Source organism: Monopterus albus, unplaced genomic scaffold (assembly GCF_001952655.1).
Source record: "Monopterus albus unplaced genomic scaffold, M_albus_1.0 scaffold218.1, whole genome shotgun sequence".
Taxonomy (NCBI): Eukaryota; Metazoa; Chordata; class Actinopteri; order Synbranchiformes; family Synbranchidae; genus Monopterus; species Monopterus albus.
In genome coordinates this window covers 68,641-92,650 of record NW_018128098.1, presented here as the reverse complement: position 1 = coordinate 92,650, position 24,010 = coordinate 68,641, and the positions used below count along the sequence as shown (strand labels likewise).

At 40.2% G+C, this 24,010-nt stretch overlaps 4 protein-coding genes across 6 annotated transcripts in view; 1 reads left to right on the top strand and 3 right to left on the bottom strand.

Annotated features, from left to right (window-relative positions):
* The window catches only part of cracr2b (calcium release activated channel regulator 2B), a 12,189-nt gene extending 4,503 nt beyond the window's left edge, over positions 1–7,686 (bottom strand). Inside the window, exons 1-11 of one of the 2 annotated variants that reach the window (XM_020619394.1) lie at positions 7,614–7,686; positions 5,637–5,799; positions 3,312–3,562; positions 3,117–3,228; positions 2,861–3,008; positions 1,700–1,846; positions 1,505–1,595; positions 1,319–1,414; positions 1,052–1,239; positions 571–642; positions 317–371 (exon numbers count right to left, since the gene is read on the bottom strand). In XM_020619394.1, the coding sequence (XP_020475050.1) occupies positions 317–371; positions 571–642; positions 1,052–1,239; positions 1,319–1,414; positions 1,505–1,595; positions 1,700–1,846; positions 2,861–3,008; positions 3,117–3,228; positions 3,312–3,560 (1,158 nt within the window). In that variant the 5' untranslated portion in view covers positions 3,561–3,562; positions 5,637–5,799; positions 7,614–7,686. The remainder of the gene's footprint in view (positions 1–316; positions 372–570; positions 643–1,051; positions 1,240–1,318; positions 1,415–1,504; positions 1,596–1,699; positions 1,847–2,860; positions 3,009–3,116; positions 3,229–3,311; positions 3,563–5,636; positions 5,800–7,613) is intronic. The other variant, XM_020619395.1, reaches the window with a different exon arrangement.
* Positions 6,583–9,801, top strand: tmem138 (transmembrane protein 138). Of its 2 annotated transcripts, XM_020619397.1 has the most exons (6): positions 6,583–6,726; positions 7,285–7,527; positions 7,633–7,821; positions 8,435–8,606; positions 8,719–8,794; positions 8,894–9,801. In XM_020619397.1, exons 3-6 carry the CDS (start codon positions 7,694–7,696, stop codon positions 9,001–9,003), a joined length of 486 nt encoding a protein of 161 aa, XP_020475053.1. In that variant the 5' UTR covers positions 6,583–6,726; positions 7,285–7,527; positions 7,633–7,693; the 3' UTR covers positions 9,004–9,801. The 2 variants fall into 2 exon arrangements, with proteins under 2 accessions (XP_020475053.1, XP_020475052.1); XM_020619396.1 differs by having other exon boundaries at positions 7,285–7,821.
* Positions 9,802–9,891: 90 nt separating this feature from the next.
* Positions 9,892–11,795, bottom strand: tmem258 (transmembrane protein 258). The gene is made up of 4 exons (XM_020619398.1): positions 11,698–11,795; positions 11,240–11,349; positions 10,140–10,268; positions 9,892–10,051 (listed from the first exon to the last, which is right to left on the bottom strand). The coding sequence occupies exons 1-3, from the start codon at positions 11,731–11,733 to the stop codon at positions 10,142–10,144; spliced, it is 273 nt and encodes a 90-aa protein (XP_020475054.1). The 5' UTR covers positions 11,734–11,795; the 3' UTR covers positions 9,892–10,051; positions 10,140–10,141.
* Positions 11,796–12,455: 660 nt separating this feature from the next.
* Positions 12,456–24,010, bottom strand: part of myrf (myelin regulatory factor) — a 19,071-nt gene continuing 7,516 nt past the window's right edge. Inside the window, 27 exon segments of the mRNA XM_020619393.1 lie at positions 12,456–13,818; positions 13,943–14,017; positions 14,178–14,283; positions 14,875–14,937; positions 15,160–15,253; positions 15,426–15,653; positions 15,735–15,809; positions 15,957–16,021; positions 16,232–16,315; positions 16,415–16,483; positions 16,592–16,674; positions 16,776–16,848; positions 16,969–17,129; positions 17,210–17,319; positions 17,523–17,631; positions 17,953–18,153; positions 18,804–18,894; positions 18,992–19,102; positions 19,671–19,747; positions 19,845–20,040; positions 20,881–20,995; positions 21,167–21,267; positions 21,400–21,622; positions 22,055–22,116; positions 22,644–22,723; positions 22,725–22,929; positions 23,066–23,156. Coding sequence (XP_020475049.1) covers positions 13,738–13,818; positions 13,943–14,017; positions 14,178–14,283; positions 14,875–14,937; positions 15,160–15,253; positions 15,426–15,653; positions 15,735–15,809; positions 15,957–16,021; positions 16,232–16,315; positions 16,415–16,483; positions 16,592–16,674; positions 16,776–16,848; positions 16,969–17,129; positions 17,210–17,319; positions 17,523–17,631; positions 17,953–18,153; positions 18,804–18,894; positions 18,992–19,102; positions 19,671–19,747; positions 19,845–20,040; positions 20,881–20,995; positions 21,167–21,267; positions 21,400–21,622; positions 22,055–22,116; positions 22,644–22,723; positions 22,725–22,929; positions 23,066–23,156 — 3,029 coding nt within the window. The 3' untranslated portion in view covers positions 12,456–13,737.

The following is a 24,010-nucleotide window of genomic DNA, read 5'->3' as shown; positions in this document are numbered from 1 at the left end:
TCCTTCAAACACACACAGGACAAAATAAATGTCCCTTCAACAAAATCCTTCAGCTCACTGACCACATCTACAGTAAAACATTGATGACATTCAAAAATTCCAAACTGTGTCGAAGCCATGAATACAAGTTCACTTAATAAGTAAACACTAACAGCTGCCCATATAAATAACTGTCCAGAGGATGGAAACAAAGCATTAAGCCAATCCAGAACTTAGCTTAGGGTGGATAAATCTGCTGTGTCCACGGCGTACAAAGGTCTTCACTGAGGTAATAATTTAACGGCACAGTGGGAAGGACAGAGTGTCTCTGACTAACCCTCTTCTGAGACTGTTGGGCATCTTTCTCATCTCGCAGTCTTTTGTTCATATCCCTGGCACAGAGAAAGAAAATCATTTAGAACCATTCTCACCCATGTCTGGAGTCGTGAGACATATGAAAGAGGCAATTTCCAATTACACGAATGGCTGGGCAGGTGCTGCTTTCACCTATAAATTCTTGTCAGGATATTTTCTTTTGTCTCCTTAACAAAAGAACTTGACCCGAAACAGCAAGCAGCCCATTAGACTTACCGCAAAAGCTCCAGTTGCCTCAAGAGGCTTTCCTTCTCTGTCTGTATGTTCAGGGACACCTTCATCACATTTCTACAGTGAAGCAAACAAAAAGACTTATTATCAAATCAAATTCTTATCAAAACATCCCAAAAAAATACCAACAGTGAGTACCACACCACAGACAGGGAGAAGGTATTATGAGATAAACTTACATTGATGATTTTGATTTTTTTCCATGATATTTATACACAACTAAAGATTTACATTATATAACATAAAATCTGTTGTTATTCCTGCAATTATTATCAAATCAGCTGCCAGGGACCTAGAGGTCATGTTTATACTCATCTGAGTTCAAACTATTGTTTATGCTAATGTTATATTCTCCACATTTGGGTATTTTTGGTCTCAGAAAAAGGGATGGAACAAGTTCTACATGTATTTATCCAATGACACATTAGCAGCTTCTTTCTGGTTTTTATCAAAATGAGTCCCTTACTTCTGTCTGGCCACTTGTTCTTGGGCAGCGCTGAGCTGAAGCCGGCTGAGCTGACCCATGGCAGCCTGCAGCTGCTCTCTGCTGTTCTCCACCTGCTCTTGTAACTGCACATTGAGGTGTCGTAGCTGCTGGTTCTGTTTCTTAATGTTTATCTGCTCACAGCTCAGCTGGCGGATTCTGGTCTCCAGCTTAGGACAAAGATGGATCCTGTTTAGTCGCTCATTAAATTATGGTGGCCTTCATAACAACTTTAGTAGCATAGCCTACCTCTTTCTGTCTGGTCATTGTATTCTCCAACTCTTGCTCCTGCATCTTTAGCTCCTCCTCCAGCTCTTGCCCCCTCTGGTTCTGTCTATTACTGTCCTTGATTTCACAATAAATTCATTAAATGCTATTATGAGAATCACTTTGGTAAAGTTCACATAGGCTGGACCATATAGCACGTGTGTGTACCTGAGCCAGGCGCTTCTCTCGCTCCTCTTTGATTTGACTTTCCACTTCTTCATATATGGATCGAACAACCTGATCATGTTCGCTCTCCCGTCTAAAGCAGAACAAATCACAGTTGAATCAATTGATATATAAAACTCATCCCACTCTGAATACTCACAGTCGGAGTGGGCAGAAAACAGTCAGAGGAGGTTGGACCTGCGTAGAGCTTGTTCCAGACTGTCTCTCTCTCTGATGGAGTCCTGTAGATGGGACACTGCGTGGGCAAGGACACCCTCCAGGACACTGAGCAGCTCTGGTCTGTCTCTCTGGAGCTCACACCACAGAGTGCAGAGCTCCTCCTGACTGATGTACAATGAACAAGAGGACATCTGTTTTTAACCCCACACCATCACTGTATTTATATCACATAAAGGGTTTGGTTAAACTGAAAAACTGTAAATACAGTATGTGCAACAATAGCATCAAAAACATTTGCATTGTTTGCTCAAAAAAAGTAAACTTTGACATGGTAAGTTTTTATTTAACAAAGAAGAATATACAGTCTCCATTATATGAGGTGTGCCCATACTAGACACTATAATGGAATCCAGCACAGCTTTACCAGATATTCTACCTTTATTACACTTTCATTAACACGTTGAGGACCGCAGCGACACATGCATGCCGTTGACCTACCCAACAGTTAGGCGGATTGTTAGGGTCAAGGTGTGGATGGGTGGCTGGAGAGGACTGTCAAGACTGCACTGTAAACGGTTAATACACGTTGTTGTAGACCACCTCGTCTGTTTAGTGACAGTCATTCTAGTTTTATGTAAACTGCTTCTTTCACTCCTCTTTCAAACCACCGGTCTTTTCTGGCCAAAATGTACACACTGCCATCCTTATTGAGAGCCCCTTGTCCTTCAGATACAGTATCACTGCTGAGTCTTGTCGTAAGGAGTTGGCCCAGTGCTGTGAACATGCAGTTTAACACCCATCCACACTTTGTCTCATGTGACCCTACCAAACCACATGATGGTTGGCTAGGCCAACAACTCACATGCAACTTATAAGGCCCTCAAGCTGTTAATGATTCCACAGAGGGTCTCCCCAACAGTCAGTCACAACTGAATAAGCTTCTCGGATGAGAGGTGAAACTTCCTTAAGAACTTCAAGCAAGGCCAGTTGCCAACCTCAGCATGTCATATATGCCATGACCTGGATGACTGAGAATCCCCACAGACATTCGAACATGTAATACACAAATGCTAAATGGCTACAATTTAACATGTCAGTAGAGCAGTTATTAGTAGTATTTAAACCAGTTCCTTGGGTTTTCAGGAAGATACAACCACCTACATGCTTGTATTTACTTACTTTTTGAAGAGTTTGTCAGCCCCGAGCTCCAGCAGTAAGTTTGCAAATCTGACGGCAGCGTCTTCCTGGGAGAAGTCCACCTGGTCAGTGTCCTCTTCTGCTTCATCTTGACCCAGCTCAGTCGCCTCTGTCAGTCCCACCAGCTCACCTGCACCACAGACAGAGAGAAGAAAAGAAGAATTAGTTGACAGCAAATGACGAATGTTTCTGAATGATGGTAGTTTTTCCCATAAATGTCAGTGAGTAACAGTCTCACCAAGTCCTTTGCTGAACTCAGCAGGAGTAAGGAATCCATTGTGTTCTCGGTCCAGGGTCTCAAACACCGTCTCCAGCTGCTCAGGGGACAGCGGCAATTCCGCTTGTAGCCTCTGACCGTAGGAGGGATAAAAGTTCAACACTGCACAATTAGCCTAAATGCTGTTATCATGCCACACTGGCTCCTCACCCTCACCTGCATATCCCTCTTTGTGATAAACCCTTTCCCCTCTTTGTCACACAGCACAAACAATTCCCTGGCCTTGCCCATGGTCTCAGACTGTGGGCTTCCTGGCACTCTCTCTCTGGATGAAATCAGTGGGCTGTGTCCCCGGCCCGGCCTGGGGCTCCCGACTTGCCGGGTCCGCAGCCTGGGACTCGATGGGACGGCCTCACCGCTGCCTTGACCCACCAAAACCTCGCCATCATTTAGCCACTTATACATTACTGTATAGAGAAACACAGTTACAGGGGGGTCATTAGAAACAATTAGCTAACAGACAGCAAAATAATGAAGAGTTCTTGCTTTTCTTTGTCAGTGTAATAAATATAGACTCCAGCAGGTTGTGATCAGAGCTCCAATGATTGTTTTGATAATCAATAAATCAATTACATAATTTTCCAACATGAACACCACAAATTCACCTATTCCAGCTTCTTGACTGTTAAGTATTTCTTATAGTAAACTGAGCATCTCTGGGTTTTGGACTGTTGATCAGACAAAATAAGACATTTTGAGACATCGACACTGACTTTAGGAAAGCATGTGGGATATTTTCAGACTGTTTTAAACTTTACAAATACAACTCTTTGACATTTTATATATAAAATGATTAATTGATCATTTTAATTGACTTAATCAATTCACTGTCAGATTCATCAATAATGAAAATAATCATTAGTTACAACCTTAATGAGAAATCTCTCAGTGTGCTAAAATTATTTGATTGCTAAAACTTCCTGTCTGAAACAGAATCAGCAGTATTTCCTTTTACCTTCTCAGTAAACTAAAATTAATTTAAAGACATTTTGGGTCTTGCCTCTCAGACACAGACGCTGGCCCTACAGATCCTCCCTCATCAAACATGAGATGAAGAACAAACTGAGCCGTGAGTGTGCACATTATCTACAGCAGCTGCAAATCAGGTTTTTGACATGATTACACTCAATAAGATTTTATAACTGTTCGAGGAATTCAGTGCAACAGCATGCTAAAGAGGAAGTGATTTCTGATACTTCCAAAATGCCAATATTCTTAGGTGACCTAATGCAGCACAGTCAGCTGTCCTCACTGCTTAATTACATGAGGAAAACTTTAATAAATGTGGTGCTGCTTCTAGTGCTCATGACTACACACCAGGATGTGTCAAAGCCCATAAGCAGGATGGTGTCATGTGAGGGGAGTTACTGTGTACTTGAAGGGTAGGGTGGATAGTTACAGGAGAGTCGATGCAAATTAAACATTTGCAGTTGTTTGCATTGTCGGAACAACCATGACAACAAAACTAGAGAACTATGAGAAAAATGTTTGTGTATATCCATAAAGATTGATAAGACAATGATTGTTGACAGATACCAGCATCACACATAATTAGTCTTCAGTTTAGAATGCATTTCCATTACAGGCAAGAAAATCTAGGAAAAAGTCCAGAATAGTTTCATTTAAAGAAAATGACATATTTCAACATTGACGCACAAGAAGGACATTCCTGGAGGCAATCAGGTACACAGTGTTAAATTAAATTAAATACAGCCTCTGCTTCCTATCTCTCAAGTGATAAAGGCTAGTAAAGGATCTTGCAGATGATCTATGAAGCCTACAAAACTTTCTTAAAACATAAGCGAAATTCTGGGATTACAGATAAAACGCTCATGTAAACATTGTATGTCAAAGCAGTCTCTCCATTAGCCAACAGCCACGCCAAAGGTCAAATAAACTTAAACACACCTAACACGCTACGTGTGATGTGAGGTGGAGCTGTTCTCACATTCGGAGAAATAACTCCAGCTTATCGCAGCGTTTACGACATGTTGCAGGCTACGAAGCCGTAGCACTTGAAACGCACCTACACTTTCTGTGACAAATGTCAACATGCTCATTCTGACAGCCTGTGTTAACGTTCAGTCAGAACATATGTTGCTTTGAAACACTGACAGCTCTGATAATAACACAGTAAATTAAACAGACAGCATGGTTGTGAAATGCATGTCAGTGCTTGCGACTGTACCAAACGTTTCACTCAAACACAACTCAGTCATCTACAATGAATTAAATGACTGACATACGACCGATTTTGGAGCAATCTAGCTAAAAGGTGAAACTAAAACCGATAGAATGAGGCTATGCACATTTATTAACGAGTCTATTAAAGGTTAGAATAACTCCAAATCTTCGTCTCTACGTTGTTATTCCACACAGCGGAGACAATATAAACAAAACATTGTCTAAATGTTTCTAAAAGACACATATTACTGTATTTTATGTCAGTTTAGGCAAGTTATAGACACTTCGGATACTCACCCACAGTGCGCTGTACTCAGATGCCAACTTACCTTTCGACTGACAGTATTTCAAGAAATACAGTCTGCAGCCGCTAGGTGGCAGTGACGGGTGTTGTTCCTCGTCTTCTTCATTTATTGTTCGTTAAGGACCGTTGGCAAACAGCTTTTACGCCTCCTACTGGCTGGAGTGTGAATCAGAATGATTTCTATGTTTTTTCCCCCCAGTAACACGATATACAATATACAGTAGGTACAAGAACAATATTTGTGCCAGAAGACTAGGCAGTGAACACAAACTAAGTTAAAAAAAAAGTAAACTAATTAGGGGAATAAAACAAAACAGCTTACCAAAAAAAAAAGAAAAGAAAAAGCAAACAGATTAATGTGTATAGCCTACATGTAGACGAATATTTAAAAACAGGCCTATAAACGGCAGATAAGACATAATTAGTAAAAATAAGATAGTAAAAAAGAAGAAGAAAGCAAACATACTGCCAACAATAAATACAATTAAATCCCAAATAAGAGACAATAATCCATAAAGATCAGACCTTAGATTCGACCAGGAATACAAACATTGGTATAAAGGCAAATTAACCTTAGGATTTACACTTCACTCAGACGTGTCCATGGCAGGTGTAATCAGTGGAGGACTCAATTATGTCTATGACAGTAAACTCATCATCTTTGTAGTTTCCACAGCTGGTCAAACAAAGAACACCTCAAGGAATAATGATGGGCATGACTCCCTATTCTATACACTGAACAATCAGCCCAAAAAAGAAAATATTTGTCGGGTAATGAAAATGTCACAGGAGCTACTGTCAATAATGTCTATCCCTTATAATAACACCGAACCAAAATGTCTATACCATAATTTTTGTACTTTGGGCAACAATATTATCGAGGAGTATTTTGAGAACTTGTAGGTTAGTAATTACGGTAAGACGTTGCGTTACCATGGAATTTACGGAAATACATACGCTGAAAAGCAGCGGTAAATGCTGTGAGTGGGGAGCATTGTTTATTGACGAAACTAGGATGTATAAGGAATTTAATGTTTTTTGCTGTTTCGTGGTGACTTATTTTCATTCTTCGCAAGTTTTATGGTAAGGAAATGTTGGTTAAATGGTATGTGCGAAGCCTACTTATATAACAGCACCATTAAGCGGTAAATAACATGATGTTTAACGTAGAAAACGTGTCTAGGGGGAATTACTCGAAGCTAAAATCTGAGCATTGTCAGTGCCAACCGAGTGATTTGTTGTGGAAATATATCAGTAGTAAATCACTTAACCGTTGCCAAGATTATCTGCAAACAAATTAAATTACGATAGGACCTCGTATTGCCATAGGTAGATTAGTTAGATGCGTTAAAGGAAAGAAAAGGAATGTCCCACCAGAATAACAACAAACCAAGGGACGGTTGTGGCCACATTGGTTAAATTAAAGTTTTGACCTTTCCACGCCTGCCTGTGTAATAGTCTGAGCATGTTGACCTTATATAGTTACGCTTACTGCTAATTTAGCTGCCAGAGAGAGACATCATCTTCTCTAAACACTGGATAGGTAACTGTGAAATACTATAGAGGTATCAAAGTTTTTCTTTCTATCACGCAATACAACGAAGGTCTCTGTTGTTTCACACCTTTTGCTTTTCCTCGCAGGTAATGCAGCAGATGAAGAGACTGTCTACACCGAAGATGTCGATATGCATTTGAAAAGATCAGAAACATTTCATCCGATATCTTGGACTGCTTACAGTCACCATATAGATACGTTTTGCCTCAGGCCTGCACACAGCGGATTTCTTTACAGAACTGTCTAGAGTGAATAAGGCAATAGAATATTTTTGGGAAAAGCCACCACTTTCTGAGTGTGAATGGACAAGTTGTGACTCAGTTTGGCATGTCCGTTTCTAGACCCCTGCAATATTTTGTACTTAAATATGTAGGGGTAACTGTCGACCTTTTAGGCTTGTGCCACCATTAAGTACCTGTGCTTTGGTTCTGCAGCCAGAACAAAGGAGGAGAGTAAAGTGTGAAGCTTGGTGGTTTGCAGGATCAGATCCCAAAGATGTTGCAGACTGGTAACTACTCGCTGGTCCTGCTGGTCCAGCTGACGCTTTTGGCCTATGACCTCTTCGTCAACTCCTTCAGTGAACTTCTGAGGGGAGCGCCTGTCATCCAACTTGTGCTTTTCATGTAAGTCACTGAACTACAAGCTGAAAAGATTAGCTGGTTCATTTTCTTTCTATTATATATTTCAAGTTTCATATCACTGTAAATTATTAAAATTGTTCCTCTACATATGTTCAAGGAAACAGCATGATTAAAAACCTAATCCCTTAATACAATAAACTAGCAGCCATCCAAATATTTTAGTTGCCAGGGATTTTACCACATGTAGAAAATCTTTCCACCTTGTTTTTAAAGGTTACTGAAACATCCATGTCTGATTTAAGTTTATTTTTTCTTGAGGTTGTGGATTAATTTGCTCTTCAGCTCTTTCAGTTACTAATAATCTTTTGACACTTTTGACTGTGTCCAGTGTGTATTCATGAAAAATACTGACACCTCTTTTTTGACGGAATTTTGTTCTTCATTCAATAGCCGGTTCATTTGGCAACAGGTAAAAATCCACACAGGCAAATCCACCTTCATTAGCGAGAACAAGTCAAATCCTTTTGATAAAGCAAAGAGTTTTTGCTTCAACAGTATCAACCATTTTAAATGGCATGACTAGTTAAAAGTCTTGTCATAACCAGAGCTCTAATACCACAAATAAACAAATGACGTCCTTTTTTTTTTTTTTTAGCATCCAGGACATTGCCATCTTGTTCAACATCATCATCATCCTGCTGATGTTGTTCAATACCTACGTGTTCCAGGTGGGCCTGGTGTCCCGGCTGCTGCAGAAATTCAGGGCTCTGCTGATATTCTCCGCGCTTTACCTGACCCTCAGCATCTGCTTCCACTGCTGGGTGGTGGTACGCTCGCTCGCACTATCACATACAGTACACCTGCATTTCAACTCTGTGCAAACACCAAATCAAAATTGTAACATTTTAACTGAACCTGAAAGCATTTCCTTTCCTCTAGAACCTTAGATGGCTTCAGTCAAACCATTTTGTTTGGACAGATGGTCTTCAAGCTCTTTTTGTTTTCCAGAGAACAGGTAATTGGGGAATTAATTCAGAGGTAAATTTTCCATTGGCGTTGATCTACTTTCTGTAGTATGCTGTCACTGAATAACTGTACTTCTTTCTGTTAACAGCGGCAGTGTTGTATTACTACTTATACAAACGCACAGCAGAGTTTATGGGAGACCCGAGGCTGTATGAGGACTCCCAGTGGCTGCGGGATGCCTTCGCAAGAGCTCATTAGTGAAGGGATGGTTTTGAGAGAGAACTAAAATGTTCTGCTAGGAAAGGCCCCTATTTTCTTTTTTTATGATTAAACACATAGTAAGCATGATTCTATTAACAGAAGCAATGGACTGATGCTGAATGCTTATGGAACTCACTTGCTTATGGAGCAAAGTCTTAATCGTGGTTTGTGTTCACTGGCTCATTGTAGCCAAGTGGACAGCTGGTTAAGTGGTTTACAGCGGCAGGTAAGCCAAACATGGCATGTGTAGCGTTGTATTAATCAGGATTGAGTCTGTTTATCTGTGGCCTTTGTAAGTCAATTTGCGTTGCACCTAGAATGCAACACATTGAAAGGAGTCAAAAGTTTAGGAAGATGTGGGCAGTCATTTTTAAAATAATTTTAATGATACAGTTTGTAGAGCTACACTCAATAGTTTTGTTATTCCCTTGCAAAGGAAGAAATTGAGTCATCTATTTTGCCTTATGTAAGGTTAGTATGTGCTGTTTACATGATTGTTTTAATATGCCAAATTCCATGTGAATCCTGCAGTCTATGAGTAGGAATCTCTGAATCATGTTCATGCTGTTTTTATTAAATATCCTTCTCTAACCCTGGTGTAATCCTTCATCACTAAGGTACTCAGTATTATCCTGGAGACAAGGTGAAACTGACTGCTCTAATTTTAACACAAAGATTAATCAGGGATTGTGGTTTTAGACACTACTCATGAAACACACCATACATAGCCTTCAGTGGATCAAAATAACCTATTGCCAAGCACCCAGCAGGTTAAGTTGCTGTGTACTTCAGATCTGGTCTCAATAATCAATATTTTATATAACTGTTACTAAAATCTGTAAGAGTCATTGCAGCTATCAGACTACATAGAGACGACACCAGAAGTTGTAGAAATCCCCTTTACTTGTGAAAAGAAAACCAGAGTCCATATATTCACAAAATATTGTTAGAGCAGTCCACTTAAATCCAAAATCCATTTCATGTTGTGTGTGTGATGTCCTTCATTCCCCTGGAATGTGTCAAATTTTAACTCAGTTACCCGAAACTGCAGAAAAACAAGGCCGACAGGGAACAGCAGTTAGCCACAAAACCATTTCAATGATTAAATAAAAACTAGTTGCCTTTAAAAGTACCTTCATACATAGATGCCAACCCAGAGTAGTAAGAACAGCACACCGAAGCCCATAAAAAGTGAAGCCACGAGGGAGATCAGCAGCTCTTTGTACACATCTCTGGTGTATTTTGTTGAAGTCACCTCATAACTGATTAAAAGTTAAGGTCATCCAATAAAAAAATATGATCAGCAGCCAAAATCCATGCTCTCTTCAAAGTCTAATGCCTCCTGCTTCACATATGAGTGCAGCTTATGATGCAATTGTCCACAGTGTTGGTGTATCATGCCACAAGTCTCCTGTCAGCCTGTATTTTTTAATGACATTTACCTAAACATGTTGGAAGGGCACACTTAAAGATTACAATATTGACTTTAATGAAATACTTTGTCAACCGATTATAATTTGACTGGGCCATTTTTGTGCCAGTTTTACTAAAGCAGTCAACAAACCTTTGGCAGCATATGAAAAATAATAAAAATACTTTTGTCCCGGTTCCAATCATAGACTAGAATTTTTTATTTGTTTTGACTTTTGACCCCAGAAAGTGCTTCTGTATGGTCTTATTGATGCCCCTCAGCATGTGCTACATGAACATTTTTTTTGACAGTTTAGCCATAAGTAGATATTACATTGCTAGGAAAAGTGAACACATTAAATATCTACAATAACCTGCATACCCACCTCTGACAACTTCCATGGGTCAAAATCAAGCTGAAGTCAGTCTGGAAACCATTTACAAGCAATAGTTTGGATAATAACCTTCTATTTACCTCCTCTCTGTGTGTCTGCTTGTGTTTTTTGTGACAATCAAACATCTTTTTAGCAATGTTATCATGTTCTCAATCTCAGTAACCAAATTGGTGACTCAATGTGACTGAAATGATGGCCTAAGCTATTAAGTTAAGTCCCAAGGCATAAGAAGCTGTATTTTTCTGTTAAATTTTACATTGTACTTCAATAAGGAGAAACCATTGGGTGTTAAGTTATGGTTTGTATGTTGTGCTTCCAGAAGATTAGTGCCCGGTAGCAATGACAAACCTGAAAAATTACTACTGGCTCAAATATGGCCAGCAGTAGAGCTACAACAATGTTGTGCACAACCAGCAGTAAAAGGATACACGAAGAACCAGGCGGTGAAGAACATGCCGATGGCCAACAGGACCACAGTGAGGTGGGGGAACACAGCCGGGTTCACCGGGCTGGTGTATCTGGTCATGGCCTCAAGTTCCTGCAGGGACACGAGAGAGAGAGAGAGAGAGATCAGACACAAGCAGGGTAGACACGCTAAGTTATCGCCGCCACCAGTCAGCTTCTATTTTAACCTCTTACTATCAACTGCTCAGTCTGCAGCTGGTGATTAATGTTGTAGAACAATGTCTGATGTTTAGAATGCCTGAATCAGTGAACAGTGAATTTGACATGAGAGGCTAACGTTCCTCTGCTAGTCTGCACTACAAAAACAACAATTTCACACAGAAAACACGCTGTTTACAAACGAACCTAAGAATAATGTGTACTGATAAAGTGCATGTTACTATATATTAGACATAACCTCATGTAAACAAAATAAATGTACCATTTTATAATGAAGCGGAGCTCCTTCCTCTACCATCCAAGATGAGAAGGCCACGTACTTACTATCCCTTCCGGGTGTGCCGTGACGTAGGTTTTACGTGGCATAACGCTATTTTTACCCTCAATATAGCCTCTCAGGCTTCTTTTTTTCTTAGCCCGCGTACAGATCTCCAACGGTGTGGACATTTTTTAGGTTTATTTGAGTAAAAGTACTAATAATACACCGAAAAATACCCTACATTACAAGTAAAAGTCACACATTCAAATGCTACTGAAATACTGCCCCCTGTGACTTTTATAGCACATTCTTCCTTTGCCTTGTCATTATACACGACAGTTCGGTAGTAGGGAACAATTTGTAACCTGACAGGCAAAATTCAGGGACTTTATAGCAACTCTATACTTGACCACCATTCCTAAATCTTTGACTGCCATCTAATGGACGTAATGAAAAAAGCAGTTGGATCATCAACCACAACATAAAATTCAACCACACATTTATTTACTGCATGTATTCATAGTATTACAGCATATTTTTGAAAAGGCCTTGAAAATGTTATGACGGTATGGGCTAAAACAAAACTAGTGATATTAAAATACTCCAGTTTTAGTGTTATGGCATTTTATTTTCTCTTAACAAATATTGCTAAAATTAGAAATGTGTTTGTGTATGTGTATAAAAGTACAAGTGTGTGTGTGTGTGTGTGTGTGTGTGTGTGTTTTCTTGAACTCTTGAAGACCAAAAAAAAAAAAAAGCATTTTTGCTATAGTGTATATGTGTGTGTGTGTGTATGGATAGATGTAGAAATGTGTGTGTTTTCATGTTTAGAAATAATTTCTGGGCTCCAGTAGCTACAAGTTAATATATTATTGATAATACAACAACTGGAAAATATCAACTATAAAAACAATATGATAAAACACATCAGATAAAAAGGAGCAGTGGCTGGAAGAAAATGAAGCTATATAGTTACATGTAATGCAGGTGTACCAGAGTATCTGAAACAAGTCTGGTGCACTGGATAGAGCCAAAGCAGTTCATATATACAGTGCAAAAAGTGCTACAATGGTTTCATTAGGCTAGCTGGTGCATTATAAATAGGCTAAAATAGCACACTATACCCAGTATCTAAGCAATAATAATTATCCTACAAGCATTGTACACTGTTTTCATATTATAATAAACATTTTTCTGATGGCTGTTTTCCTATATTCCTTTAATATTGGTTTTTACATTTGAGATGCTACTGTGTTTTTCTAAATAATACACATACCGTATGGAATATGAATTTAAAAACAAAGTCTGACAAAAACAATAATATCATGGTGGTGAGAGTAAGTGGAAAATGCCTTCAGAACAAGAAATAATAAGAAAAAACATTATACAGTTCAAACACAAAGCTCCACTGTAGAGATCCAGGATTTGCCAGTGTGCACTACTGAGGTATATTTTCCCTGTGAGTTGCAACCATTCACATTCAGCCTACAGCAGAAGCCAATGATCTTCTCTCCTCTGCATAAAACTATTAAAAAGTGTTTCTGTTTTCAGTTGACACTGGTTTGAGTGTACATAAAGATTCATAGTATTATAAAACGAAACAAAAATGCATGCAGTGTTTTCTACAGTATCTTAGCCTGCACTTAATTTAATTTAGAAACTTGAACCCTGCTAAAAGTAATTATGGCTTATTTTAATTATGGAAGACAAAATGATCAGTAATAAACACATTGGTGTTACTTTCACAATAGTAGTTAACAGTGGCGCAACAGTAGTAAATTACAGTGATCTACGACATTTTCAATGACAGGAAAAACTTAAAAACAGTGTTTCAAACTCCAGTGATCACAACAGAGATGTCTTAATGCATATAGAGGGGATTACAGTGAGGACAGTGGTATATAGTTTGTTCTGCATTAAATCTCTTTAAAAATCATATACAAAAATAAGACAAAACCCTATCCCATCACAAAATCCTTATAATGGAACCACAAAGGTGAAATGCGGTGCATCACAAGGCACTGGGTCACCTCGTCTTCCTCCTCACACGCAGCTGCTTTGAATGAGAAAATGGTAGTCAGAGTATGATGAGGTTTCTCCTTCAGCGGTACAACTCACGTCACTCTGTCAAAGAAAACCAGGTGGAGATAACAATCAGTTCCACCCACTGACTTTACTCAAATCAAAGAACAGAGAGAAACCACATAGCGCACTCGTTCCTTATATTTTGGAGGCCAAGTTTACTCACAGACAGGGAGACACGGAAGTCATAGGTGATGTCCTGGAAGCCCAGCACAGGCACTGACCACAGGTGATGAGTCCCCTTAGAGCAAAGCAGAAATTAGTCAGCAAACAAGTAATTAACAGTAAGTCAACTGTAGAAAAATACGTTTTGATAAATAATAATGTTAGCTTCACATATTTGTAGTAGAACAATATAGCAAAAGAAGGAAATATGTTTGATTAAGTAGATCATTATGTACCTTTGTTGATGTACTCTGTCCACCATAGAGCTCTACCTCTGTGTGCCTGGGGCATAAACGTCCCTTGGTGGCCCCACATTGTCGTACCCACACACTGTGTGTGGACCTGCAGTGATTTGGTAAAGCTTTATGGTTCTGTTACTTCCTAACAATTTTCTAATAATGTCTTGATCAACTGGAAATCACTATGTAATCTGGAAATTATTACAAGGAATATAGAGAGACTAGTTGTTGTAGTTATTTGAAAATATCTGTAGTTTCTGGTGGAATGTCCTTGAACTGAAACCCAATTCAAATCATCCATTTATTATTGTGAAGTTTATTCTTCATATATTATGTTGAATTGAATGCCTTGCAGCCCTGCAATGGATTGGCGACCTGTCCAGGGTGTACCCTGCCTTCGCCCGATTGCCGGCCGGGATTGGCTCCGGCCCTCCCCCCGTGACCCCGTTCAGGGAATAAGCGGTAGAAAATGAATAAATGAATGAATGAATGCCTTGCATGTGCAGCTGACCTGCTGTGCACGACCAAAATGCTCTTCAATACTGGCTCTATGTTACCTATAATTTCAGCCATACTACATGGTCATTTCCAGAAAATCTCATGGGAAATTATTAAGAATTTACACATCCATAAAATAAATTGCCACCAGTGCATACATGCAGCTGTGTAGACAGCACAATCTTTGTATACTTACGTCATGTGCAAAGTAATTTGTGAGATAGAGGAATTTCTCTGTCCATGGAGTGATACTGTGTAGCTAGAGTCGACACAGAGAAAAGTAGCATCACCATACCTTTATTCAAATTGTGATACTGTGTCTTGTAGAAAATGGTGTCCAACCCTCCAGTAAAAGTTCGCAGACTCTATGGCCGAGTCACATTGCTGTTGTTCTGGCTACTTGTGGCTACTAAATTGCTTCATCTTGTTTTTTCTTTTAATCTGTCTCCAATCTGTTTGACATTAGCAAATAAGTATATACCTGCAGCTCCTGGGTGTTGCACAATTTTGTCCTGTGATCTCTTGGTTTGTCTCCACAATATGTAGACTAGTCAGAGAGGGAGCTAACCTTACTCCTGCAAAAATAAAAAAAAGCTGCATCATGTTCAGACATGCCCATGGCATTCCTTCATACAGTATGTAGTCAGGCTTTGTTTGCGGTTTTCAAACAAATGGCTTTAGTGTTTGTAGACTGCATATTATGTGTGTGAAGACAGTGCTGTGTCTGGGCTGCATTTGTGGATTTACTCTTTGTATGTAGACTGCGCTGTCTACGTGGCACTGGCTGACCCCCGGGCAGATGATTGGGAGCTCCCACTCCATCCAGGTCTGTGGATGCCGGCCTTTTGGACTTGGCAAAATACAAAGGTGCTGAGGTGTGACTCAGTCGGTTTCTACTGTGGCCGTCCTTATCCATTAGTCTGGACTTGGCCTTCTTATTAATAGTGCCTGGTGTGGGAACCACAGTGTCTAATTCTAGAAAAGAAAGATAATCAGTTCGCATTGGAAACAAACAAATAAATAACACATGTAAACATCTCATATTTTTCATCTTACCTGAGCTGGACTGGTTGTTACTTGATGTCAAAACTGTAGCTGATTGGTTGTTTAAAGGTGTGGTTGAACAGCAAGCTGCAGGATTTGTGAGAGACAGAGAGAATTAAATTCATATTCACTTATATCTTCTGAGCGAGTTTGTAATTGCTGTGATTTCCAAAACTACCAAACAGAGATGTCTGATCCTATAGGTCACATACTGTACTTAGGATGTCCACTCACCAGGTGCAGAGGTGGTGGACAGCGGATTATATGAAGACTTACGTGATCCCAGTGCAGCTCTTGACCTGCACCAATCAGATGACAGTATAGCTGGTCAAGTTAAAATTAAGATAATGGCACACTTAAATGCTAATGAATTTTAGGCAGTTTAGATATGTGACTCGTGATCTCCTTTCAGACAGGACACAACACCCAACTAAGAGCAATCAAAGATAAAGCTGAAAGAATAATAAAAATGAAACAAGTTGCAAGAACAACAGATGTTGAAAGCGTACCATGGACAGACAGGTGGACAGAAAGTTACAGTGGCAGTGAAGATGGGCATCCAAGAGATGTAGAGAACACAGGAAGGAACGTAGCTACACAAAGCAGGGACAGACATAATTATACTGAGAGATATTAAAGAGAAGATGTGGATTTCTTTCTTCATTCAGCCTGTTTTCATCAAATGCACGTACTCAGCTTTCTCTGTGATGTCTCCTCTATGGTGAAGGGTCAGCACATAAAGGACAGACATAGAAATGACACTGCAGGGAAACAAATAAAGATCATCATCATGCCATTGCTGTGCACACATGTAGCAGATTTATTGCTGTCCCACCCCGTCATATGCAAACGCATTTTCTTCTTCTAACCTGAAGGCCATGACTATGACCAGCGCTAAGATGGTCCCTTGCATGAACCTCTGACTGATGCAGCCTTGATCTGGAGGCAAATTCTGCAATTAAAGAAAACAGATTTCATACATTAAAAATTGTAAATCCCACAGTTCACCAATTTCTTACACTTTTTTAAAATACACCAATCATCACCACAGACCTTGCTCCCAGGTTTGACTGTCTTCCTCTTGAGTGGGCCGCTTCCTGTCCTGCTAAAATAACTCCCTGATTGGCTATATGAACAAGAATAACAAAGGTTAATTTTTAAATCCCTTTCTACTGCTCCATCTGTGCTCTCTATCAGCGTGTAACACTTGCTTTGAATCCTCAATCGAATTAGTCATGGCTCTCACCTGACAGTGCCCCCACTCACGGTACTTTTCATGCTGTCAAGACGACGCAGCTTGGCCAGTTTGCGGCTCCAGCGCTCCAGTTCATCTATACGAGTCTCCAAGTTGTCTGTCAGCTTACACAGCTCCTTCACTGCCCCCACGTTCTCCATAAAGATACGTTCCTTTGAAATTGAGGGAGAGCTGTTACTGTGTATGGAAGTAATGTCTGTTTGTGCTGTATGCATGCCTGTATGTTCATTACCTTGTTGACAACTAACAGGTTGGGGATAGTTTCTCCATTAGAGCACACCACATCACCCCCCTCTTTCACTGCTTCAGGCAGGATTTGCTGAACCTCTTGAGCAATCACTCCTGCATGAGGACATAACAAGTGCCAAAGTGAAAAAGAGGAACAAGAGCATGACAGCATGCACAATCCAGGACACACTTGCACAGTGACGCATATAGAGTAAAAAACATATCAGACATTAAGACATTAAGATGATGCATGATATACATGAGATGATTGAACTAAATGTTTAAATTTGAACACAGGTTACATATGACGTTGTTACCAGTCTCTGCAGTGTTCTCTATGCCCACAGTGGCAGCAAACTCAGGCTTGTACTGATAATGGACCAGCCTCATCTGAGAAATCCGTTTCAAATTGTCTGTGGTGTCGACCTACACACAGGCAGAATGATAGTGACACCCATGCAGATGGTATGAAAACACAGTGTTCATGTTGCAGACACACATGCTCAAGTATAATGATGACAAAACTCAGAGTTAAACTGCAAAGTCAGGGAACTGTGCTGAGTATGAGAATTTGTATGACATGATTTATGATGATGTAGGTACACAAAAGCACACTGACAGTTTGATAACACATACACAGTGAGATAACACACACACACACACACACACACACACACACACACACACACACACACACACACACACACACACACACACCTATACATACACCCTGAGTGTCATCCTGACCTCCTGGACATTTTCTTTAGCCCTGATGTCAGAGGGGTGTACCAGGGAGCCCATGACCTTCAGGTTGCCATGGACAACAAGGGCTTCATCTGGTCGGTCAGTGTTGATGCCGACTCTCCCGTGGTGGTAGACTGAGTCTGGCAGTTGGCCACGCTGCCACAGCACCTCATTGTCACTTTCAAACTGGCCTGGGTTGGACGCCTGCAACAGAGACAAACAATCGACACAGAGAGACTGTGGTTCAGATATTTCTGAAAGATATACTTTAAAAAATCAAAATAATTGCAATATTTTTAAAGTAGTTTTGGAAAATATGCTTACTGGCTTACTTGCTGAGAGTCAGGTTAAATGAGTGATGCCACTCTTTCTGCAGTCTTTCTGTTACTGCAAGTTTGCTTTGTCCCTTTTACACTTTGGTCTCTTCCTGCCAGCTTTATAGGTGCTGGTAGGCACATTTTGGTGATTTTATTTTATTGGACAGAGGCAGCAGTTTCCAGCATTTATGCTAAGCAATGCTAACAAGCTGCTAGATCCAGCTTCATATTTATCATACAGTCATGAATCAATAAACGAAATAGGCATATTTTCCAAAATGTTGACCCGTTCTTTTAACACAAGCGCTAACATCAGCACTTAGAGCTTAGTCATTGTTTAAATATACTGAATAAACAACATTTTTTTAGTAAATAGTTGTCTCATGTAAGCACATTGGCAAAAGCAAGCAAACGATCATGTACACAGCTCTCAAATAATGCTTCTAATGCTTATTAAGTTCATGCAGGTGTGCAAGACATCGCATTCACAATGGATATGATTGTTGTAGGAGGCAGACAGACATGGCCAGACGTTACCCTGACGATGATCCTCTCAGACACATGAGCAGCCACAGTGTAACTCTGACTGTGGGACTGAGCATGCAGTGCCACCACCAGCATGAAATACCTGCGAGGACAAAAGCATCAGGAGAAACTATGACTACTGGAACTTTTAATGTGACCAAACTGAATCATATGTTTATATGTGATGGCATGTGTTTCACCTCTGGTCAGGGTTTGGTTTGCCCTTCTTCCTCATGTTATTCGCTGTGGTCTCGCTGAAGTGGAGCCGCCCCACTGTGACCTTTGTGACCTGCTCTGGGGGCAGGGTGACACTGGAAGAAACAAAACCACAAATACATTATGCAGAATCATCTCCTTACACAGTTTTGTAATGTGTGTGCTTCTGTTAAAGGATAGGCTCAAAATTATTCAAGTGCAGGGGTTTTCAACCAGTGGCCCCCTGGTGGTCTGCAAAGGCATTGTAGGTGGTCCCATGCATTAAATAATATAGTTTCATTGTAAGAATCTTTCTTTTTTATTTACTAATTTATATGTATTACTTATTGTGTGTGAATAATCATGGCCAAAACCTCAAGTATTTTTGTCTGAAATTCTCTCTTTATCCTTCCACACTGTCCAGGGAAACAAAATGAGGCACTTTTATTAACTAAAAGCACAGTAACTTTGAAAGATATTCACTTGATGTGTCTTAATGTCTGAAACCTCATATTAGCCTCAGATAAACCTCTAAATAGAGGGCTGTGGTTTTTGTCCCCCATTATGTGCATTGTATGCACATTACGAAGCCACCTTTTAATAGCCAGAATGAAATGATTACAGCAAGCAAAAACAGCACCAAACTATTGTTTTTAAGTCCAATTTGAAAGTCTTCAGACTCACAGCACTGGCTTGAAGGGTCTCTTGCTGCGGTCAGATTGCGACTGCTCCACATTGATGGACTGGTTCATGGCCTCCACCTGACAATGAAAAGCAAAAGTACATGCACACTAATAATGTACAAGTAGCAACTATCTATCACATTCAAGTCATGTTCATTATTTTGCCTTCACTCACCTTTACTCCGTTGAGTTTGAGATAGAAGCAATCGATAGGCTGCAGGCCGTCACTTGTCTTGATGTACTTGGGGTCGCCCAGCATGCCCATATATACTGTGACCTGAAAATGGTTCTTCTTCTGACAAACAAAGGCATCGTCAGCCAAGGAGAAGTTGAAGCCTTTGTCAGCATCAACACGGTACGTTGGCATTGGACTAAAGAAAGGAAAGAAATTATGACATATGAACAGTGTGACTAGGAAACATAAGTGAATTCGTATTTTGTTAGTGGAATATAGTTTTTCTATTTTTATCACCAGGGAAAGACTCTTTATTACAGGCACTTCCTGTGTTTTTAGGCTCAAGCCCCCAAAGAGATACACATATGGATTGAGGTATGCAGTATTTTATAAAGAAATAGACAGTTTGTACTGTTTCCTGAAGTATGATGAGAGTAAAACCTATATTTCTTCTATTATTCTCTGGCTTTCCTAACTTTAAATCACTGACATTATTAAATTTCATATCCTTATTTGAGAACTCCAGTCCCTGAGGCTTAGTTTTGGTACCGTTACTTTACTACACTAAAAATTGAGATGAAATAGTTAAATCCAACTCAAAACAAATGAAAACTCACTGTTCCTTTTATGTAGGTGTGGTGTGTGAAAAGTTGTGATGGGCAACCAGGTGATTTTGATAACATATCTCAAAAAGGCCTTATGAGTTCATTTTAACCTTCCTCCCTATCTTTTTATTTTGGCACTGCAAAAGCACAAGTAGGTGTACACTAATTTCTCCCTTTACCCCCCTCACGTTGTCCTTCTTAGCCGAAACCCTTCACCCATTCACTCCCCCACATGGCTCACCTCTGAGGAATTTGTAGCCCTCTACAACCCTGCTATTCCTTTGCCACTCCCACTGTATACTAGGTTGAATTATGCACCTAGCCATTTATAACTGTTTTCATTTTTTGACTATGCAGCATGCTTTCGGGTCTTTTTGTTCCAGAACAAGGACCTCAAAATGTTCCGATAAGCCAAAATAAATTCCACCCACAGCTCTTTGCAGTTGGCGTCATACAGTGGTGTCCACTTGTTCTGCTGGTGAGGTTGCCACTTAATGCACTGATAGTTTGGGTCCAAGTAGGTGTTGTCGGGATCCTGCATTAAACCTGTGACAAACAGTTTGAAATATAAGCAATTAAGGTAAGGCTGAAGCATGTTTGGGAATGTGCATAACTGTTCTCTAAAAGTCTTTTATCTGTTTGAGAGTTAAAGGTTAGGTAAGAGCAGGTGAGTGTGAGGTAGACGAGGTGAGGAAGAGAAGAAAGATGCCTGCCTACCTGGTTCTTGTTTGATGATACCTGTGAGGATTTGGGAATTGAGGGTGCTGTTGGGAGAGTCAGAGTGCTTCCTCTTCTTGGCTTGGTGAACAGGGATGCCACTATGTGACAAAATGAAAACACAGTTAAAAGCTGTACATGTCCAATAGTTTCTTCTGTTCCAAACAAACTGGACAGCACAACACTGGCTCCCTCCTTCCCTCCTTCCTGTATACAGCATCTTCATGACTCACTCTTGCCCCTGAGGATGCTGCAGTAGCTGATGGAGCATCTGTGTCTGCTGCATGTCACCACTTCCGCTCGTAGCTGGTTCCATCGGATACTGTGATATCATGGGCTCCGGCTTCATGTACATGTCCCGATGCATGCTGTGATAGTGCCCGTGTGGTGGGAGCGGTGGCGTTGGAGTCATGTGACACATGTTCTCTGGTGTCATGGTCCTGATCATGTGAGGATCTACAAGACACAGTGAGGATGCTGCATATTGTTTACACAATTATCTATGCTGTTTTTACTTGCAAATACATTTAATCACACAGCCTTTCCTCTTTTGGAGTGTTCTATCTGTTTTGCATCTCACCAGGTATTTTCCACTCTTTCAAACTGAAGGGATGCCCATCAGATAACACTGTTCCACACCTTTTTACTAATGAGCAAGACCAACACAGGTGTGTGAGGGAAAGAAGTACATAATGACTTTGCACACTGTTGTTCAACTTGTATGTTGACTAAAATGTAAATTAATAAATGACAAACACAAGCTACTTTTAGTGTCTTAATTTGTTGATTTGTTCTACTGATCAAGGTACAACTCTGTTTGTTATACACTCTCTCATGCACCATTTCTCTCAGATTTTTACAGGGAGTGGAAACAGACATTTTACTCACCATTCACCTGCTGAGGAGAGTACGGCTCTGAGCTGGAGTCTGGGGGGGACTCAGGTAGTGTCCTAAAAAAATAGAAGGTTGTAGATATTACATTCACAAATACAATAACATCAAACTTTCAAAATTATAGAAATCTTTCAAATTGTACCATGCAGGAAGTTGGCATTTTATTTTCTAAACTGCCATATATCAGGGAGAAACTATCCTTTGGAAACAGAGTAAGTGAAGACTTTCTTTACAAAAGACTGTGTCCGTCAGGATTTTTTTTTTCAGGCTGTAATTTGACTCTCTCTCTCTCTCTCTGCCTGTTATCACTAAACCTCCCCCTCTTGACCAGCTAATGCTTTATTTGTACAAGTGAAGCTTAATCAAGTACTGGTTGCATAATGGACATATAGTAGGGTGTGTGTGTCTGGTTTTGTTACATGCATTAACAGACTACTGCGTCATCTGCTGCAACTTTTACCTGATTTTATGCGAGTTGCCAGTGGCATCTCGGACATTTCTTTAACATTCCAAAGTATCAACTCATACTATATTTCCTCCCACTTATGCCCCCATCCATCTACCTCCATGGCATTGCGCTCACCCTGGAGTGTAGTGACTCCTGTGTTCAGGCTTGACGTGAGCCTGCTGTTGCTGCTGCTGTTGGTGCTGTTGGTGGCTGCTGCCCCAGGCAGGGGTAGCCGTGTCGAAGGCCCAGGGACGGACCTGGGGGGTAGGCGTTCTGACAGTTAGGGGGCCCAGGCGGAGGGGCTCCTTGGCGTAGTGGAATAGGGGGGCTCACAGCACACACCAGACCCCCAGAGGAGGACACTCCTGCCTGGGGAGATGAGTAATTTGGTCCTGCGGAGCTGTGGACCTCTGAGAAACAGCTGGGAGACAGAGGGGAAAGAAAAAAAAATGGATTAGCCTTATCAGAAAAAACAAATTCCTTTGTAACAACATGATCTGATTCACTTAGTGCGTGCTGTTTTGACATTGCTAGGCTGGTCTGGAGTCCCTACTGACATGTCAGTGCTATCGTCCTCCTTGGTGATGTACTCTTCCAGAATACTGGTGTCAATGTTGGCTGGCTCCAGAGAACTGGTAATATCATGACCTGTGGTGAAGGGAGGGTCGGGAACACAGAAAGAAGATGGAAAGCATCTGAGAATTAGCAACAGGAATCTTTCAGCAACTCCACACACTGCTCTAGTTTCAACACAAGCTTGTGTCGTAACAAATCCCTGAAGGACTTAATAATATCACATGAAGTCAGTTTATTATTCACTGTTTTTATTGCGCATTACATAGAGCATGACTACAATGTATAAATAGATTTATATTAGAAGATAAAAAGAAGAGTTCTGATTGGCTTACAGAGAATTTTAAAGATTAAAATTTCAGGAGTGACAAAAAGTCATGTTAGTAGTCAGCATTACAACTCACATACTGATGATTCTCTAATTGGTTACACATATAAACTGGAATCTCTCTAGCTGATGGTTTCCCATAAAAATCACAGTTAATTTATTGTAACAGCATTCACTATCATTAGATTGCGTTACCTCCATTTTCGTTGTTCAGTGCAATTTATATATATCATTAAGGTGAGCTAAATCTAAAAGACTGCTTCTTCTAATTATGTTTGGCATGATTTAAGATAGATTTTTGATGTCATAGCACATTGATAAATAATTTTAATAATTTCCTAACCCTTCCCTTACTTCACCCCAGGGCCATTTTCACACGTTGATAGCCAAAGCTTCACAAATCCAAAACACATGACCCCACTGAGTCTTTAAAGGACCAACATGTAGAACAAGCACTTGCTTATACAGTGGGTACGGAAAGTATTCAGACCCCTTAAATTTTTCACTCTTTGTTATATTGCAGCCATATGCTAAAATCATTTAAGTTCATTTTTTTCCTCATTAATGTACACACAGCACCCCATATTGACAGAAAAACACA